General features: G+C 34.0%; 2 protein-coding genes across 4 annotated transcripts; one reads left to right on the top strand and one right to left on the bottom strand.

Moving 5' to 3' along the window:
* Positions 1-674: 674 nt before the first annotated feature.
* Positions 675-8865, bottom strand: LOC100786981 (uncharacterized). Of its 3 annotated transcripts, XR_005890383.1 has the most exons (7): positions 8256-8813; positions 6721-6758; positions 5334-5414; positions 4886-5257; positions 3717-4401; positions 2049-2259; positions 675-1000 (listed from the first exon to the last, which is right to left on the bottom strand). XR_005890383.1 is itself a non-coding variant. In XM_014767570.3 (6 exons), the coding sequence occupies exons 1-6, from the start codon at positions 8464-8466 to the stop codon at positions 2189-2191; spliced, it is 1458 nt and encodes a 485-aa protein (XP_014623056.1). In that variant the 5' UTR covers positions 8467-8813; the 3' UTR covers positions 2006-2188. The 3 variants fall into 3 exon arrangements, 2 of the variants coding, with proteins under 2 accessions (XP_014623056.1, XP_003518991.1); XM_014767570.3 differs by lacking the exon at positions 675-1000 and having other exon boundaries at positions 2006-2259; XM_003518943.5 differs by lacking the exons at positions 675-1000; positions 6721-6758 and having other exon boundaries at positions 2006-2259; positions 5334-5446; positions 8256-8865.
* Positions 8866-10172: 1307 nt separating this feature from the next.
* LOC121174153 (uncharacterized) lies at positions 10173-11355 on the top strand. The gene is made up of 7 exons (XM_041012794.1): positions 10173-10313; positions 10400-10467; positions 10571-10665; positions 10761-10845; positions 10952-11079; positions 11158-11248; positions 11325-11355. The coding sequence occupies exons 1-7, from the start codon at positions 10173-10175 to the stop codon at positions 11353-11355; spliced, it is 639 nt and encodes a 212-aa protein (XP_040868728.1).
* Positions 11356-14519: the final 3164 nt, after the last annotated feature.

Raw genomic sequence — 14519 nt, 5'->3', positions numbered from 1 at the left:
AATTAAGAAATTAGAAGGATGTTAACAAGAAATTTCAACCCAAGCAGTCTTGAAAAACCCTTGAACTGGAGCTCTGATAACCAAAATGATGTAAACCCATTTGCACAAGGGTTTAGGATGGATCTTCAAAGGTTTTTCTTTCTATTTTTTTTTTACTTGTATGAAATTTAGAAAATAGAATGGATAAGGAGAATGAAGGTGGTTGGAAGAATCACTCCTCCAGAATTAGTGTCACACACAAGGTGATGTTCCTTGATAAACCAATTTCTTGAATCACTCAAATAACTAAGGAGATTCACTCTCACACTTTAGAAGGTGATTAAAACTCAATTCAATGTCTGTTTTTTTATTAGAAAATGTGCAGCCTATAAATAGGAATGATATCAAATTGGTTACACAAGTGAGAAGATGAAATGATCACCAATAACAACAATTGATGATGTCATTAAACCTAATTAAAACTAGAATTTATAACAACAATTGATGGTGTCATTATACCTAATTAAAACTAGAATTAAGACACAAAAACATATGGAAAATTGTGCAACTCCTTGTTCAGTCAAAAGGCAGCCACAATCCTAGAGTTTTCACCTTATTAAACCTTAATTTCTTTAAATTAAAATAAGCCCATAGGTGGTACAAATCCAAAGAGAATTGACAGTCACTTTAACACAAGTTTAAGCCTTTATTTCAACTAACAAAATGCTAATAAAATCACTCAACAAAAGTGGCACCCTCTACTCTTCTTGGAACATGGTGCAATTGACAATTCGAAACTTCTCCACTTGTAACGTGGACCTAAATTTAAATAGCATAGTTAACACTTGTTGAAAAGCTTCCTTGACCTTCTTTATTTTAGCCCTTGCCATAAGTCCTCCAAGTCCTTCTAAAGGTTCCTTACTCTTATTCATTACCTTGTCCTCATCAACATGGCAACATAGATATGATCCTTTGCATCACTAGCTGAATATTTCTTGTCTAGCTGGGCCAACATCTTTAGCTGGCATAGTGAGCCATACAAAATCAATTATAAGCCACGAAAACCAAAAGGGAAATTGTTACAAATTTTTTTTAAAGGGTACATTTGATCTTGGATCTTTTCAATCAACTATTCGACAAATTCTACCATGTAAAGCTGAACATTTTTCACAATTTATGAGTTTTTTTCAACCATTAGATTTTTATATTGAAAGGTTAATATTTTTTCTTTTTTCTGTTTTTTCTTTCTTTTCCACTTTATCCTTTTGTCTTCGTCTCCTCCATCCACCATCAGGAACCAAACTCCATCGTCACCACCAAGAGCCAACGACAGTGACAACATCACAACCACCACGACAATATCATTTAAGGAAGTCAAACTACGACAACGATGACACCACCAAAAACAACTCTTCCTTCCAAAGCCAAAATGACGACAACACATCCACAATCGACAACAATTACCACGAAAACAACACACCCTTCCAAACCAACAACGACTACATCAACCTCCCCTTCTCACATTGGAAAAAAAATAAAACACAACCCACCTTTCTCAGATATGAAAAATAAAACCGTTACTACCCCAAGCCAGATCATACAACAAATCAAAATTCATGATACCAGATCAATTTTGTTTCTAAAGAAAAAAACCAAACGCGAGCCTCTGTGCCTTCCACTTTGTGCTTCCGTTCCTTCCTCTTCGTACTTTGCCTCTCCGACGCAACGAAGATAATCAACCGATGAAGGCCTTTGGTGGTTGCAAAGGATGGACGAAAGTGTAGTGGTGGCACGGGTTTGACAGAGGTGTGATGGTTGCAAAGGATTGAGGGAGGTGCAGTGATGACGCGAGATTGACGGAGGTGTGGTGGTTGCAAAGGATTGACGAAGGTGTGGTGGTGGTGCAGGTTTAATAGAGGTGGGTTAGGGTCAGAAAAGGGGTGCAAATTTGCATCAGAGATGGAGGATTAAGTCCAGAAAGAAGAAACAAAAAGAGTAAAAGAAAAAAAAATATCTGAACCGTAAATTTAAAACTGAAATGATCTGACGACCCAAATTTACTTTCGTACCGTGCAAAAAATGTTTAACTTTCGCCCGGTAGAATTCGTCCAACTATTTACACTCTTAATGATAACTTGTATCCACTCCAGATGTGAAGCCAGCCTTTGCCTAGCTCACCCACCTTTTATAGCTCACTTTCAGAACTTGTTTATACTAGTAATACAAGTACTAAAAACATTAAAGATGTCCATTTGACAGTCCCAGCACAACCTGCAGAAGCTGCAAAAACAAAATGTCAGTAAAACGGAATCAATATTTTATCATGGTCATATACAATGTTTATGGTTCAATGATTCAACTAGATCAAACCATATTTCATCGTTGAATGGAAAATAATTAATTATGTATATATAATATTATATAATATAAACTAACACAATAATAATAAAAATAGTCAAATAAAATTTTAAACGTGTGAAAAGGCCATATTATATATCCTGTAACGTAAAGTCAATAGTAAAAGATTAAAAGTCTTGCATAACCTTTGTAACAAAGATTCAGCCTTTATTAGGTTAAAGGAATATTTTTTATTGTAACGTAAAGTCAATAGTAAAAGATTAAAAGTCTTGCATAACCTTTGTAACAAAGATTCAGCCTTTATTAGGTTAAAGGAATATTTTTTATTGAACAAAAAATTTTAAGAGTGCAAAAATTTAAAAGATAAGAAAACAATTAGTTCTCTATGGTTGTCTACTAGTTTTCATAGGATTTCAAACGGTTCCTGCAGGTGACGAAATCAACCAGTTCTGACTTAAATGAACTAAACACCAGACCAGTGACGAAATCAACCAGTTCTGACTTAAATGAACTAAACACCAGACCAGTTCACCGATTTTTTTAATTCAACCGGCTAATCTAGTACCATTTTCTTAACCGTGGTAATATATAATGAGTTAACATATATACTCTTAAGAACTTAAACAATCATTCTGTTCATTGCAAGTATAGTTAATACCCAGATACAGTGAAACCCTGAAGTCTCAAAAAGTGAGGCAATCACGAAGGGAATAATCAAAACATAAGGAAGAACAAGTGAGCTAGAGGTTAGTAGCATACTTTTTCCTACACCTTTTTTTAGTAGCTTCCAACTCACTCTTTTTTAGATGAATTTCATGTAAGAAAACTTGAGCTACCGTCATAAAATTCACTCAATAGTAAAGAATGTATCAAAGAATATAATGCATTTCTCAAGAGTCAAAGATTATGTTGGAATGGTCAATTTAATACTGAAGAACTAGAAACCTCCATTTTGAGTCTGTGCCAGTCTTCAGGAAGAAGACATTTTGATCGGAGAAAAAACATAGGGCAAATATAAACAAAAACAAAGTAGTAGACTATATAGTCCATACACTGCATGACCCTAGCATGAAAGTGTGCTTAAATGCAAAACAGTGAAAGAACTTTTTCAAAACATATGCCGAGGTGTTAGTTTGAGCCTATACACAATGAGAAGTTTCCTCCTTTTCCTACATCCCTTGAAAGCTCAACTTCATCAAGCTAACCATTTTTAACTCCTTTATAAACTAAGAGTAAATTGTAAGGTCAACACATTTAATACCAGGATAATTGGTAAATAGTATTAAAACATGGGCATGCAACATATTTTGTAAAACAAGTTGCCTCTAATTTAGAGTTAATGTTAGCTCATGCAAATAATTATCATTAAAAATACTTACATGAAGATGGTGATGGTCCATGAAAATGAGAGTTCAGATGCTCAGCAGCTGCTTCATTCTTAGGAGGGGGTTCAGCATGTGCAAATGCTACATTTGGTAAAGGACTCAAAGCAGGAACCGAAGAATCAAAGCCATGTGCTGGGGGTCCAACCCATGGTGAGGCAACAGGATAGTGTGGAGCAGTAGTAGGGGGAGCTGCAGGTGTTACATGCGCAAATCGACAATTAGGAGGCTGAGCATAAGAACTTCTCCCTGGGGCAGGCACACTTCTTGCAGGGGCTGGAGCACCAAAATTGTGTAAAGTAGCACCTTCCCCAGTTGTAGGTGTAGGTGCAGGTGAAGTTTCAGGAAATACATGGGTGTTGTGGTGGTGACTTTGGTGGTGATGATGATGGTGGTAGTGATGATGGGGATAAGGCAGAGGGGAAGGGGAAGGCGAGCCACTACCACCACTGCCATGAAGGGAGTGTTGCAAGATCGATGAAAGTCGAACCTGCTTAGCCCTACCAAATTGAGTGTTATTCAACCCGAGGTTCCATGAATGATGTCCCATTATGGTTTGTGCCAGTTGCTTTAGCCTTTCCTTTGATGGTGGAATCCCAACTGCAAGTAGGACAGATGATTGGACAACAGTAGGAGCAACTACTGTAGAACCTTCAGAATTTGATAATATGACATACAAGTTCTGCATACCAACAAGGAAAACCACATCAGCTTGGTGTGACCAGTTTGGAAATCTTCCAACTATTAAGAACAAGTAAATGTATATTATGAAGGGATAGGATACTCTTCTCATCATGAAATAAAGATTATACACATGGTCTTCTCATCATGAAATAAAGATTATACACATGGAAGTTTGCTTACTTTTCATGCTACTCCTAAATCAACAATTAGGAGAAGTATTAAGAATCATGTTTGATGTTAGACTGTAAGTTGTGGGATCTTTATTATTCTTTCTGCTTAGAGTCTAACTTCAAACATGATTCACTAGTAATTGACAAAGATCCCACGACAGAATCCACATAGAGTAATTCACCCAAGAACATAGCAGTATTGACAGATTAGACTTCAGAACTGAATTTGAACTTTAGAATAGACAGGACATAAAATAATTACAATCAAAGGCCATACAACAAAAAACAGTAAGAGAAATAATAATGACAAACCTCATAAGGTGCCAAATGTAGTCCAGACTTTAGCTGACTTGTCAGCTCATCAAAATTTGATTGTATTTCATAAATGGAGAAATTCAAAGTAAAGTTGAATAATGTTTGCACTGTTTGCAGAGGGAACACACTCTGTTGTGGAATGATAGTAATCCCTCCCTTAAATTTCAGCACCTCAAAAACGGAGGGAACACCAAACAAGAATGTAGTGAGCTGGAGATATGATTGGCGTATAACCAGGTATTTAAATGATGCTCTTATCAAACTAATGGCAGCTGCAGACATTTCTGAATATTTACCATCAGGATCAACTGCAAACACCACTTTTGTCGTGTTTGACCGTGGTAAGGGATCTAGAGACAAGATGATCACCTGATTTAAAATATAAGAATGATATCAATATCAAATATTGATAAAGTTCATAAAAGGAAACTATTGAGGGAGGTACTTTGGTAGAGGGAGCTCCTATCTCTTCAAAAATGTCATTAGAAAGCTGCAAGATGTTGTCTTCTAGCAAAGAAACTGGCTTCTGCACATAAAAGCTTGCAACAATATCATGATCTGGAAAAGTAAAACATTGTCATTAAGTAAAAAGATTAGATAATCATGATTATTTCAGTAATTACATTGCCCCCTGTATCATATAAATCATATGGTATAATATATAACATAATATGTGATATATGGTAACATTTGAGAGTTAGAAGCTTACAAATAAATATTTAAAAGTCATTTTCATATATCACAAAATTGAAGATAACATTCAATGGTTCATAATAAAATGTTGCATCACATGCACATTTTGAATGGCAACACATGCCTCTCAGTTAAAATGTATCAGACTGAGTACCACATTCAACAATGTCAAAAGACACGGGAAAATAATAATGCACCATAGTGCCAATACCAAACTGGAAGAGATAACCTGTCAATTTTAAGAGTGAATGTTATTATAATTGGATTTTGCTAGCAAAATAAAAACTGAATACCATGTATGGCTGCTCAATCTTGAGTTTATCTTAACTTACAATATGTAGTAAGCATATTAATGTGATCAAAGGATATTTTTTAATACTATTATCAATTACTCCTTCCATCCCCCTATTTATAAGAAGACCTCTTTCTAATTTCTAGATGCATTAAGTATTAATTATCAGTCACCAAAGACAGGTAACATGTGCAGGAAGCCAGAAACTAATGTGTTAGATTTCATCTTAAAATTAAATCAATTGATTGCTCAACAAACATTTAAACTGCACCATAGTAATTGAGGCAATTGATGTGAGACTTTCCAACACAATATAATAAATAGCTCTTAAAACAAAAGTAAAGTAGGAAACTGACATAAAAACTGTAGGCAACCATAAAAAGAAAGCTTAAAACAAAACAAGAGGAGACCTTTCAGTTGAGTGCTAATAATTCCATATAGCTTAAACTAAAAGAAATTTATATCCATAGCTTTAAACCTCATAATCAAATTTTAAACTCCATTGTCTGAGCCATTAAAGTACCATATCCAGAACAAAAACAAAATATCTAATTTCTCAACTCAAACAGCACAAGTGCCAACACATTTCAAGCGGCTGACTTGTTCCTTTACTCTTATATTGGGAACAGAATTTGCAAAACAATAAAATAAAGCAAATTACAGGCACTGCACAAAAAAAATCATATTGGTAGGAGTTACTAATCAAAATTATATATACTTTTTAAGTAACATTACTACCAAGTGATTGGACACAAGTGATTAATGTGTTGAAGTTAAGGTTGAATCATTTGAGTAGTACTCGAGTTTGATCCTTAGCGGAAACAATTATTGGTCAGGATTTACCTACCTCCCAACCGAACTCCGGATTAGTCTGAATCCCTTTCCCTAATCAACAAGAAAATAAATTTGTTGTAGCATATATGAAAATATTGTGTCGGATATTGTAGACATTCCAGGCAAAAGCATTAGGCAAAAAGATAGAGTAGATTGTTAAAAGAAATACATTTAGAATTACATATATTCCAATGTTTTTTTTACAGAACATATATTACAATGCAACTGCCCCGATATTGCATCAGCCAACAAAATTGTCATGTTCCTCTTGTTAATTTTATTTTCTATGTCCCTGCCTCCACCGTTACTTTTTCTCTGCTCAAGTATTTAACCACCTAGGGTGTGTTTAATTGTGTTTTTTTTTTTATTTTAGTTTTTTAAACATTTTATAAAACAATTTTCAAAAACTAATTTTTAGATAGTAAGAATGGTGGAAGAATATGGAATACTAGAAGGAAGAATATGAATAACAGAACTGAAAATAAAAAAATCAAAATAACTTAAAGATAATCAGATTTTTTAATTTCAAAAATTGAAGAAGATATACTACTTTTGAAAATAACTTTTAAAAACTACTCTTATCAAATAGAAAACAATTTTCAAGAACAGAAAACAAACAAGCCTCATTGTTGAATTTTCATTTCCACTGTTACCTCCTCTTGTAGTTATTCAAGTAATCACTTACAACACCTCCATTCATTCTTGCACAAATAGGAAGCGTTTTATGCAAATCAAGCATATCCGTATGGGGAAAGATTAAGTGCTCGTATCAATATGAATGGAGTAGCAATTACACCTAGCAACTAGTGGCTATGGTGGACATAGCCAACTTTTAAAGAAATTTCTCCTCAAAAGCAAAAAAAACTTCAAAATTCTAAGATCTAAATTCCCATAAGAAAACCACAATTCACAACAACGCATACGATTGTGTTAATGTGTCAGATCCTAAAACTGGGAAACTACTGTATTCAGGTGCACCCTTAATATAATTTCTCTTTGAGTCATTAAAATTAAAATTGCGATTAGTTCTAATTATATTTCGAAAATAGCAAAAGCATTTCCTTATTGTCCACAACATCAAATACAGGAAAGTAATAATAATAATAATAATAATAATAATAATAATAATAATAATAACAATAATAATAATGTCCTAAACCAAGAAAACATCAAAACACGATCCAACAAACAAATCTCCTCGTTTCCCCACAAATATCAATCATTTTTATCGGTCAATTAAAAAAATACGAAAACTAAAAACCGCAATGGACCGTTCTATTTTGCCGACACGCGGAAATGTTAACAAATTTTATAACAAACCTAAAATTAAAAATTAAATACCTATATACTCCACATTTTCCCTCACAATATTATTTTCTAAAACAATTACAGAAAATTAGAAACAGATCCACCAATTAATTCCACGGTCATTTTTTTTCTCAATTAAAAGCTTTCCTAAAATAAAAACTATTGAATAAATAAAGTTAACCGCGAATTAGTGGAAACTACAACATCAAAAATTTGTTCCAAAAACGATTAACAACCCACCTTTGTACTTTGAATTTAAATACAGATCCTTGGGATCTGCGAAGTGAGCGAACGGGGGTAGCCAGAAGAGTGCGGAGAGGAAAACCGCGACCGAGAAAAGCAAGACGACGAGGCATCGGAGTCCCACGGCGCATCCAGACGCCGCCGCCGCATTCCGCCGCGGATCCTCGGCGGAGGGCAGAGAGAGGTGGTCTTCTCCGGGCTTTCCCATTGCCGGCGGAGTGGGTCAGGGCCCATCGTTTGGTTGAGTTGGGTTTGGTGTGCCCATTTTTAAGAGCCAGAGAAAGAAAGAGAGAAGTTGAGAAAAAAAAATGAAAGAGACAATGAGTTTGAGTATGCTTGTGTGTAATGTTTTTATTAATATTTGAATATAATAATGATGATAAGAAGAGGGGTTGATGGGGGAATTAATAGTTTTGTTTAGGGTTTGAACTTTGAACTTTTAAGTTTCAAGGAAGGTTGGAGAATAAGAAGAGAAGGAAGGAAAGAGAAAGAGGTGAAGTGAGGTGTAAAAGTGACAGGACTTTTCCAGAGTGGTGTGGTGGTGGTTTATCGTTTTTTTTTTTTAAAGAAAAAATGATAGTAGTAGTGTAGAACTAATTTTAATTTGTTTTCAAATTTTAATAGACGAGTTGGACTATTGTAAAAAAAACACGACTTGGACTTGAACACCATATTGTCAATCAATAAATTGCGTGCTACCCGATCATTAAATATAGGGTGCTGTAAGGACTAAGGAGTGATCATGTTTTTAGCATGGCAGAAATTGTTACTAATTTGGTTTTTAGTTTAGCTTTTATGATACAAGGTTGAAAGATAAGATGGATTTGTTGTGATAAGGTGTGAAACAAGTGAATAGTAATTTAGATTTTTTTTTAAGTAAATGATAGAATTTGATTTTGACTATGTGAATAGAGTAACATTTATGAGAAAAGGAGTTGAACACTTTTTTAGGATTACCCTCGTGTCTTCTCAATTGTTAGGATATCTTATTTTTTAGAAAGAAAAAAAATGAATATATTTTAAGGGTATTTTTTTTTATAAAGTTGCTTTATTCAATAACTATCTATATATTATCTATAAAAGAGAAGTGTTTGAAAATTTTTAAAATATCCCTACCTAAGATTGTGACACCTGTCCATTTCCTTGATTTTCTGGTCTTTTAGCCCTTTCATTTCTCATTCTCTTGCTTCTTACACGTGTCTGATTTTCCAAATTGTGTCTTTTACACGTGTTTGATTTTCCAGATTGTGCATGTGCTGTCGTTTGCTTCTTTACGTGGTTTTTTAAAAATCTCTTCCATTTCATTTCATCTGTCATGCTTCAGTTTGGGTTTTTTGTTTTTCATCTTTCCACATACAGACCAGGTTTGGGTTCTCTTTCGTGCTGTTTTGATGTATGTTTTCTTACATTGAATGTTAGCTTATCGTTTTTTGGCTTCTCTTTTCTTACATGCATGTTACCTTTTCACTTTTTTGGCTTTTGTTTCGGTGTTGTTTTCATGTTTGATTTGTTACATGCATGTTATTTTTTTATTTTCCTCTGTTGGAGGATGTTTGGTTTGCATGTTTGCTTATCGTGTTTGTCTGTTCGTGCTACTTCTGTTGTTCTGTTCTGGTGCTGTTTTCATGTGTGTTTTCTTACATGCATGTTAGCTTTTCATTTTTTTGTGTCGAACGAGGTTTTGATTTGCATGTTAGCTTATCAAGATCAATCGGCCAAAATAACCATGAGCAGCTACAATATTATAGGTTTCTTCCTCTTGACCAAATCTGTAATGTTTAGCTTTTCATTTTTCTGTGTCGAACGAGGTTTTGGATTTTTTCTTACCTTATCGTGTTTCTCTTTTCATGGTTGTTTTGTTGTTAACTTCTTCCTTGCAAGATTATCGGCATTGTTGCATTTTTTTCCAGTATTATGGCACGTTCTCCAGACAAGATAAAAAACATCGATGACTCAAAAGAAACTCTTAAACTTAGTGTGAGGATCACTGATCTATGGTTTATTGGCACGCCTAACAAATCTGAGCAAGCTGAGATGGTTTTTGTGGACTCCGATGTATGCTTCAATTTTGTGTTTTTTTTTTTTTGTAGATTTATTACTTATTGTTCAGGCCATTGTGTTGTAACTTTAACGCAATCCAGGGTGATGAGATCCATGCTGTTTGTAAACAAGACCAACAAGTCAAAAAAGATGGACTTGAAGGAAAATTGTACTTATGTCATGCACAATTTTAAAGTGCTAAAAAACAACGGTCAGTACAGAGTCTGTGATCACCAATTTAAATTGGTGTTTATTGGGGTTACTGTTGTAAGGCAGTGTGTTCTAGACGACGTCCCTTTTAGAAAATACAGGTTTGCTAGATTTGCGGATGTTGTGGCTGGCCAGTTTGAACCTGGGCCATTGGTTGGTATGTTAACTTATATTTTTGCAATTGAGTTTATTTTCAAAGTTCTGCTCTTTTTGGAATAAAATAACATTCCTTGATTTTCCTACTTGCTTTAGATGTTATTGGTGTTGTGGAGGAGGTTGTCTTTCGCCAAGTTTCAGGAAAAGGTAGAAGGGTAGTCTTTAAACTAAAGGACTTGAGGTAAAGTTCGATACTTGGTAACAATTTGTGTCATATGCTTTGTCAAGTTGTGGGTATGATTACATTATTATTAACTGATTGTCTCATAACTATTTGTTTCTGATAGCCAGCAATTGCTATCTTGCACTTTGTGGGATGATTATTGCTTGCAGTTTTTAAAGTTCTTAGATGATTATGAAGGTGATGGCCCAATTACAGTTCTATTGACCCATGGTAGAATAAAGGAAGCTCGGGGTATATCCTTATCTTCAATTTATTGGTTCTTCTGTTTATGCTATTCCATGTTATCGTTCTGTTTTTTAAATGATTTAGGATCTTATCCGCCATCGGTCAGCAATTATTTCAAGGCTTCAAAGTTAATTATTAACCAACCGGTGATGGAGATTCAAGAATTCAATGAACGGTATTTTTTGTATGTACTATGTAATATGTGTTAATCATTTTTTGTCTTACTTTTGTTGTTGATTCTATATTTGTAGGCTTGCAGAGTTGGGCATTGAGGCCCGGTGAGTTTTTAAATCCCATGGTGAAGGCAGTACACAGCTTTCAGGTTCTATCTGTAGATGCAATTGGCTTTGATGTTTTGATGATGATCATGATGATGTGTTGCAATTGATGCAAATGGGCTTTTCAAGATTAAAATTCAAGACAATACTTCAAGATTACAAGTCACAACATCAAGATGATCACTAGAATATTAGGAAGGGAATTCCTAATTGAATTAGCAAAGGTTTGGCCAAGTGATTTAAATTAAAAAACAAGTGTTTTTCAAAGGTTTTACTCTCTGGTAATCGATTACCAGATGATGTAATCGATTACCAGTGGCCAAATACGTTTTATAACAGCTACAAAAATTTGAATTCAAAATTTTAGACTGTGTAATCGATTACACAATTTTGGTAATCGATTACCAGCAGTTAGTAAACGTTTTAATTCAAATTTTAAAAGCTGTAATCGATTACACAATTACTGTAATCGATTACCAGAAAGGATTTTCAGAAAAATAATTTCAAGAGTCACAACTTTTCAAAGGCTTTATTAATGACCATCAATGGTCTATATATATATGTGACTTAAACACGAAATTGCTAAGAGATTTTAAGAACAACAAAGTGTTTATCCTCTCAAAGAGCAAATTCATTTTATCCTCTTAAGAATTCCTTGGCCAATTCAATTGCAATTCATTAAGGAATTATTTGAGTGCTCAATCTGTAAAATCCATCTCTTTCTAGAGAGATTTGTTCTTCTTCTTCTTCTCATTCTCTAAGGGATTAAGAGACTGTAAGTCTCTTGTTGTAAAGGAATTCTAAACACAAAGGAAGGATTGTCCTTGTGTGTTTAGAACTTGTAAAAGGAATTTACAAGATAGTGGAACTCTCAAGCGGGTTGCTTGGGGACTGGACGTAGGCACAAGGGTGTGGCCGAACCAGTATAAAAACTGAGTTTGCATTTTCTCTTCCCTTAATCTCCTTTATTTATTATTGCTTTATATTCATATTCAAATTGTTTCATTTGAATTAATATTTAAGAAGATTGTCATTAAGGGAATTCATAACTTGGTTAAAAAGTGAAATAGATTTTTAATTAAGGGAAATAGTTTGGAATATCTTAATTCAACCTCCCCCCCTTCTTAAGATATCTGAGGCCACTTGTCTAACAAGTGGTATCAGAGCTTCATTCTTGTATAAAGTTTAGAAGCTTCAAGAAAAAGATGGCCTCAGCAAATTCCTTATTTCCGGAAGGGAATTCTATCAATAGACCTCCAATCTTTAATGGAGAGGGTTACCACTACTGGAAAACCCGAATGCAAATTTTTATCGAGGCAATAGATCTAAATATCTGGGAAGCCATAGAAATAGGGCCTTATATACCCACCACAGTAGAAAGAGTTTCAATAGATGGTAGTTCATCAAGTGAAAGCATAACCATAGAAAAACCTAGAGATAGATGGTCTGAAGAGGATAGAAAACGAGTACAATACAACTTAAAAGCCAAAAACATAATAACATCTGCCTTAGGAATGGATGAATATTTCAGGGTTTTAAATTGTAAGAGTGCTAAGGAAATGTGGGACACTCTTCGATTAACACATGAAGGGACTACAGATGTTAAAAGATCTAGGATAAATGCACTAACTCATGAGTATGAATTATTTAGAATGAATGCAAATGAAAATATTCAGAGTATGCAAAAGAGATTTACACATATAGTAAATCATCTAGCAGCCTTAGGCAAAGAATTTCAAAATGAGGATCTTATAAACAAGGTGTTAAGATGTTTAAGTAGAGAATGACAACCCAAAGTAACGACTATTTCTGAATCAAGAGATTTCTCTAACATGTCTCTTGCCACTTTATTTGGTAAGTTGCAGGAACACGAGATGGAACTATTGAGATTGCACCAAAATGAAGAAAATGACAAGAAAAAGAAAGGAATTGCTCTTAAAGCATCATCCTCAATTCAAGAAGAAAGTGATCAGGATAATGATCCAGATGATGATGATGATCTAAGTCTCTTTGTAAAAAGATTCAACAAGTTTCTTAAAGTAAGAGGAAATCAGAGGCGACCAAATTTTAAATCAAAGAGAAGGACAGAAAATTCATCCTCTACTCTAAAATGCTTTGAATGCAATCAACCTGGACATCTGAGGGTTGATTGTCCCATCTTCAAGAAAAAGATGGAAAAATCTGAAAAGAAAAATCATAGTGAAAAGAAACTGAAGAAAGCATACATCACATGGGATGAAAATGATTTGGAATCCTCTGAAGATTCTGAAAATGAAGAGATAAATCTCTGCCTTATGGCCAAAAGTTACGAAAGTGATGAAGAGGTAACATCTTCAAACAACTTATCTATTTCTTTTGATGAATTGCAAGATGCATTTGCTGAGTTGCATAAAGAATCAATTAAACTTGCAAAATTAGTTTCATCATCAAAGAAAACAATTTCAAATTTAGAAAATGAAGTTTCGAAATTAAACAAAGAATTAGATCTTCTTAGAAATGAAGTCTCAATCTCTAAAACAAATGAAAAAGTTAATATCTCCACTATTAATGACAAGAAAATAACAGATTCTTGTAGTTGTTGTGATAAATATGTAAAAGAAATTAAAGAGTTGAAAAATTCACTTGCAAAATTTTCATATAGTAGAAATAATTTAAATGTTATATTAAGTAAACAAAGATATGTGTCTAATAAAAATGGACTATGGTATAAATCAGAAAAACAACAAAAGGTTCATAAAAAATTTTCCACTTCCACACAAAAATGTAATTCTAATTCTATCACTTGTTTTTACTGTGGAAGAAGAGGACATGGCATATCAACTTGCTACCTCAAGAAAAATTACAATAACATTAAAATGATATGGGTCCCAAAAGGATCCTCAATTTATACTAACATGCAAGGACCCAATAAAATTTGGGTACCTAAGTCAAAAACTTGATTATGCAGGTATCTTTGAGAAAGAAGTGGTACATAGATAGCGGATGCTCAAAACATATGACTGGAGATGCATCAAATTTTACATATATATCTCCAAAGAAAAGCGGGCATGTAACATATGGTGACAACAACAAAGGTAGAATTCTTGGAGTGGGTAAAATAGGTACAAATTCTTCAAACTCCATTGAAAATGTTCTACTTGTTGAAGGCCTTAAGCACAGCCTGCTTAG

This window comes from Glycine max, chromosome 2, assembly GCF_000004515.6.
Source record: "Glycine max cultivar Williams 82 chromosome 2, Glycine_max_v4.0, whole genome shotgun sequence".
Classification (NCBI taxonomy): domain Eukaryota; kingdom Viridiplantae; phylum Streptophyta; class Magnoliopsida; order Fabales; family Fabaceae; genus Glycine; species Glycine max.
The sequence above is the reverse complement of the archived record's forward strand: the minus strand, read 5'-3'. Positions and strand labels throughout refer to the sequence as shown.

Coding starts and splice junctions, on each gene's coding strand:
- LOC100786981 (XM_014767570.3), bottom strand. CDS start 8,466: ATGGGAAAGCCCGGAGAAGACCACCTCTCTCTGCCCTCCGCCGAGGAT. Junction 5,415..6,720: donor ATCCGGAGTTCGGTTGGGAG/GTAGGTAAATCC, acceptor TTTTATGTGCAG/AAGCCAGTTTCTTTGCTAGA. Junction 2,260..3,716: donor TGGACCATCACCATCTTCAT/GTAAGTATTTTT, acceptor TTGTTTTTGCAG/CTTCTGCAGGTTGTGCTGGG.
- LOC121174153 (XM_041012794.1), top strand. CDS start 10,173: ATGGCACGTTCTCCAGACAAGATAAAAAACATCGATGACTCAAAAGAA. Junction 10,468..10,570: donor GATGGACTTGAAGGAAAATT/GTACTTATGTCA, acceptor TACTGTTGTAAG/GCAGTGTGTTCTAGACGACG. Junction 11,249..11,324: donor ATTCAAGAATTCAATGAACG/GTATTTTTTGTA, acceptor CTATATTTGTAG/GCTTGCAGAGTTGGGCATTG.